Source organism: Lates calcarifer, linkage group LG10, assembly GCF_001640805.2.
Source record: "Lates calcarifer isolate ASB-BC8 linkage group LG10, TLL_Latcal_v3, whole genome shotgun sequence".
NCBI lineage: Eukaryota > Metazoa > Chordata > Actinopteri > Centropomidae > Lates > Lates calcarifer.
The window spans coordinates 21,486,235-21,492,234 of record NC_066842.1 but is presented as its reverse complement, the minus strand read 5'-3'; the positions used below and the strand labels follow the sequence as shown (position 1 = coordinate 21,492,234).

Genomic DNA, 6,000 nt, shown 5'->3' with positions numbered 1-6,000 from the left:
GAGATAATTAATCTTCTCCCTCTGTGACTGCTGCAGAATCAGGCTGCCTGTAGGACACCCAGCTGTAAACAGCAAGAGCTTATTAAAATGTAATTACAAGGGATCAACAGGGCCGTTTCATAAGGTGTCACAGTGTGCACCAACAATAAGCCTGAAACCTGATTTGTTTCTGATATGAAACCAATACATTTCATTTCCAGTTGCTGACAGTGTCTTATATTTCTGGTTGGTGAACAATTTACTGGAGTGCTATTACATTTTAAATAGAATTACATAGAGCATTTGTGACACCAGCGAGCACCTGGCAAAGTCACATTTTAGACTCTTACTCTTCATTTTGAAGTTTTAATTTAGGTAGATCTGACTCTTTTTTTTTTTTTGTGAAATCTGTTTTTAAAAAATTTTTTTTTTTTAAATACCTGCCCTGAAGTGCGCCACATGTTCAATCTGACTGAATGTATGACACTATTCAGCAGCAGTTTCCTTGAAGCTGAAAGGTGAAAGCGCAGACACGGTGATAACTGAATGACTCAGAGACAAGAAGAGGTTGGCTTTTTTTTGTAGTCATGAAAACAGTGGCTTTTTAATGTAAACACTACATTCGATTGGTTTTTCCAGCACGGACATCCCACATGAAATAACAACCATTCACTAAAGAGGAGTAGAGGGAGAGAGAGAGAGAAAAAAACCTGCACAGAAAAAAGCATTCACTGGGTAAAGAACAGAACATAGAGGAGGTAAAATAAAAAATAATGAAGGTAACAGGAACAGAATGCCAAAAACAGGTATATCATGTCATTATACACAGTTGTTTTCTCTTTTAAAAACTAGAAATCAAGAAGGCAAGAAATAGAGGTCTATATAGGTAGATGGATAGATAGATAGATGAGGGGTAACATAGATTAGGCATGAATAGATAACAAATTTCCAAATCTACTTATTGTGTGTGTATGTGTGTGAGTGCAAGCAAGTGTGTGTGTGAGACGTGAGAACTGTGCTTTTCATTGTAGACCTGGAAGGTGTGTGTCAAACTGAAAAAGAGACAGAGAAGAAGAAGAAGAAGAAGAAGAAGAAGAAGAAGAAGAAGAAAGGAGCATGACTTTATACAGCATCAATGTGTGAACATGCGGCGTCCCTAACTAGCGAACGCAGCGAGAAACGTGCTCTCCCCAAAAAAAGTGGTTTTGTTTTTTTTCCTGAAATAATAAAAAATAGATATTGTTATAATATTATATTTAATTGTTCTGAGTCAGGCTAAGGTGAGGACATGGTTCTAATGCAGGGAAACAGGCAAAACGGTAAAAGGAGAGGGGGTGGGGCACAGTTCAGAGCATTACAACAACACGGGGTCGGTCTGAGATCGCCGCAGGTCCAAATCAGCTCGCTGTTCAACTGGAACCCTTTGCAAAACATCTTTTTATTTAAAAAAGGGAACTATAGAGAAAAAATGTTCTGTAGCTACAAAGCACAAGAAAGATTATCTTTTTGAGAATATTACAGGATCATCATGATCAATGTTGTCATTGTCGATATTGTGGTAATACCCATGTTCATTGGTTTTGTTAATTATTGTAATAATAAATGCAGATTTTTTGATGTTGAATTCTACGCGTCACTGCAAGAATCCCAAAATCTACACTTCTTCTTCCAAGCCTCCCACATGACTTTTCTACCCTTCCAAACTATCACTTTTTTTATATATATATTTGACCCCGCCCAGTCCAATTCTGGAACCAATAACCTCTCTCCTTTAGTTGCTGCTATCCATCTTCTTGCTCTTTTTTGTATTTTTTCCTATGTTTTTTTATTCATCTTTTGCAATTTTTATTAAAAGGATTTTTTTTTAATATTATCTGAACATTATTGATGAGAAGCTTTTTTTTTTGACTGGTCTCTTTATACAAAGGCTTGAGTATCTCATGCTATCTGTGTTTAGGAGGAACAGGAGAAGAAGAGGGAGGGAAAGAAAGGTTGGCAAAAACGACGAGGATCTTTGACCCTGATATCTGGGTCTTGCAAAAAGAAGGCAAAACAAAAGAGAGATGGATGGATGTGATAGAAGTGAAGGCATGGTGGTGGTGTGTAAATGAAGAGAGAGAGAGAGAGAGAGAGACAGACAGACAGATAGGTATATGTAGGACAGGCAATCAATCAATAAATAAATTAATAAATTAATCAACCATTATCAAACCAGGAGTGAGTTTCCTTACATGGAGAATGTTAGTAGGTCTAGAGGTTATAACAGTGAGGAAGGTAGAGTTATAACATTGTGTACTTGCTTCTAAAAGCGTAGCTATCTACAGTACAGTACCTCTGTTACATGGCACTGATAGGACATTTAGCACATTTCCTATTGGCTCTCAGGCTTGGCCATGACTGACAGTTGGCTAATGGCTAAAGCCAGGTTGGGGAAACAGGAAGCCTCACTTCCTGTCGATGAAAACCAGGTCTTGAATGCAGGGAATAAAATGATACAGGTTATTCAAAAACAAAAAAACAAAAACAAAAAAGAAATTGACGACAAACATCTTAAAATTTCTTGGCTAATGTAAACAAAAGACAAATGTTAAAATCAGCGTTGTCAGTTTCAGCAGGTCTGAAGAAGTGTTTGTAAGGTTTTGGCTGACCTGTCTGGTGTTTTTTAGTGCTATCAACATTTTCACAGATTTCCGCAAAAGTTGTTATTACGTAATCACTACTATAGCAAAAGAACGAAAATAATAATACACAAATAAAGGTGTCAGGTGAGGCAAAATGTGAATAAAAATCAGTGTACGGACTGATACTCATGTAATAAATATACACACAATCAACAAAAATAGAACAGAAGTCATATTCATAGTAATAATAAAAAAAAAAATCTGCAAAAAAAAGGTACAAGTTTTGTTTATGTTACCAACAAAAGACACAGCTGAGGAAGAAAAAGAGAGAAGAGGGGGAACGGAGGCTTTCATCGACTTTGTTCAAGAAGTTTTCAAGGCTGCAGGGTCTCATGTTTTCTACTAAAACAAATTTGTTTGCTTGGCAGCAGGCCAAAGAACATCAGAGAAGTCGGAGCGGGAAGAGAAGAGAAGAGACAAGAACTAAAAACATTATATATATATATTTATATATACGTATGCCTATTTTTTTTAAATTATCCTCATTATTAATATGTACCTAGTTGCATTTTTCTTTCTTTTTTCTTTAAATAATCAGCAGAATCATCATCATCATCATCACCATCATCATTTCCACAGCAGTGTCAAAGGAACAGGGACGAGGAGGGAGGAGGAGGGCAGGAAGGGCGGGAGAGAGGAGGGGACAAAGAGGGAGGATATTACAGGGTGTGTGGGCGTGCTCAGTACAAGCCACACCCTCGGAGGTTGTTGGCGATGATGATGTCGGTCACGACGTCAAACACCACCTGGATGTTTCCTGTATCCGTGGCGCAGGTCATGTGACAGTAGATTTCCTTATTTGGAGAGCGATTCTTGCTCTCGAACTGTGCTTGGATGTAAGCTGCTGCATCCTCATAGGTGTTGGGTCCTGGAGAGAGCGAGAAGAGAGACAGAGTCAAACAGAGACGATACAGTTCAACCGCAACAACAGCAGCAACAACTCCCCGATTTTACAGAATGCCAAATCCCAACATTTCCCAGGTATTATTGGTGAAATCTGCTCTCATTTTTTGGAAAAGACACTTTGTGTGTGTGTGTGTTGATATATAAGGGTTTACTGAAACAAAAATGCCTGATCAAACCTCATCCTGTAACTGTCGTAGCCAGAGATGTCAATGATTAATTAATCATCGATTAATTGCTTGAAATATATTAACTAACAATGCAGGAGGTGAAGATATGTTGTGTGACTGTGAAAATGTACTGAGGTTTGGTGTAGTATCCTGTTGCGCCACTAGGTGGTGGCTCTTATTGTTTGAAGAGATGGCATTAAATGCGTCGACTGCCTGTAAGGCCTGCACGAATTATAAAACGAATGCGCAGTGTGGCTTTCTTTGCTCACTGTGGCTGTAAAACACTCCAGCATGAAGTTGTTGCCTGGTTGGTGACTGATTTAGCTAGCTAACTGACACTCTATGTCAGTTAGCTAGCTAAATCACACCATCCAATCACACCAACTTTATGAGATGTACTAATGTCAAACTCATAAAGTTGGTGTGACAGTATTTGTGAATCCCTGGAATGTCTGTCCCAGCTGAGCAGGTGTTTCCTGCAGCCATACTGACATTAGCTACAGTGAACAGCACACAAGTCACTTCACACAGTCACATTTATTATATTTATATAAAGTTACCATTGAAGGCTACATCCCCTTTTGATAAAGGAATAATGGATTGTTCAATTTGATCTGGTGTATATTCTCTAGTAAAGTCTGCTACGTTTAATATTGTGGATTTTGTCTACCCAATCACTGAATAACGACAGATGGATGTTTTAAATGTAGATATTAAACCGAGATGCTTTTGAGTTACATTTATTTGATATACTTGGAGCAAAAAGTCAAAACAAACCTGCTTGTGCTGCATGGATTTTACTATTAAAAAATTCTGTATCTCACAATTGCCCTGACTTCATGGAGGTGCAATATCACAGTGCAATAGCACACTCCAGCTAGTAAATAGCTGGAGTAGTCCTTTACACTTCCGGTGTAAATGATATTTCACCACGATCTGTATTTCTGAAACTCTGCTCAGATTAATTCAGATTCATGATCCATAGCACTTTTTTTTTTTTAGCTAGTTTACTTCTGTTGCGCAGATGTGAGGGTTTAAAAATATTATTCTAAGAGGCTTCTCAGGGGAAGGTAATGGAGGACGTGATGAGGGAGGGCGAAAAAGATGGAATATGTCAGATAGACTTACTGTGATTATCAAGGCAGTTAGCAGAAAATAAGTAAAGCATGAGAGACAGAAATGAATAGGATCGGCTCAGAGTGCTGTGTGTGTGTGGAGAGGGCAGGAGACAGCTTTCACTTGCCATCCCCTCTCTTCCGTCTCCGTGGCTGACCAAGCGTGACTGTCTCCTGCTCTCTTACTCCCAATCCCTTCTTTTCTCTGCCACAGCACCATCTGCATCTCACCTCCACATGAAATCTACTTTTTTTCTCTTCCCCTCGCAGCTTTTATTTCACCCTCTCTGCTACTTCCATCTCTTTCTTTTTCGTTCCTCCATATGTTTATCTGTATCCTCCGGCTCCTTCTCTGCCGTCCTTTTAAACACAGTCGAGTAAATCATCATGTACTGTATATTGTTCTTTTGACTTAACTGGGAAACTTCAAACGAGCGACATCAAACATTTGTTTATTTTGTTGCAGCTATCTTTCCTGATAACGCAAAGTGACTCAGCGCTGTAAACAACTCTGATTTAAAGTGCCACATTTCTCAGAGTGGTTTATAACTCAGTGACAGTAAATGTCAGGCTCAGTCAAACTAATCTGCTGTATCAAGCAGAGGTTAATCAGTGTCTACAAACATGGGAGGGGTTTTAGAAAACTATTTCACTTCACATTTAGATAGGACAGATGGTAGTCATTCATACTTTTACATCATGCCATTTAAACAGGTCTTTCTCTCGTTAACCCTGCCTCATCTGGTGTTAACTCAGCATCTTTAAATTGGCTTTAAGGCAGTTTTAGAACTCATCTTGAGATTTTACGTAAACAGCTTGTTCTACAAAATCAAGCTCTTTTAGAGGAACAATTTGATATTTTTGGAAATATGCTTATCTGCCACTCTCATGTCTCTGCGAAACATTTGATGCTACCACTAGCAGCCAGTTAGCTTAGCTTAGCATAAAGACAGGAGACAGGGAAACACTGAGGCTGGCTCTCTCCAAAAGTAACAAAATCAACCCACCTTTGTGTTCCAAGTTCACTTATTATCATGTCTTATCTTGCTTCTTTAATATGTGCAAAAACAAAAGAACAAAAGTGAAAATTTGCTGTTAAAGGGTAGGTTATGTGCTGTGCTATTTTCTCTTTTAAATTAGTTTTTTGTATGA

At 38.5% G+C, this 6,000-nt stretch overlaps 1 protein-coding gene across 1 annotated transcript in view; it reads right to left on the bottom strand.

Annotated features, from left to right (window-relative positions):
- Positions 1-543: 543 nt before the first annotated feature.
- The window catches only part of LOC108901871 (guanine nucleotide-binding protein G(o) subunit alpha), a 90,368-nt gene continuing 84,911 nt past the window's right edge, over positions 544-6,000 (bottom strand). Inside the window, exon 8 of the mRNA XM_018703525.2 lies at positions 544-3,528. Coding sequence (XP_018559041.1) covers positions 3,341-3,528 — 188 coding nt within the window. The 3' untranslated portion in view covers positions 544-3,340. The remainder of the gene's footprint in view (positions 3,529-6,000) is intronic.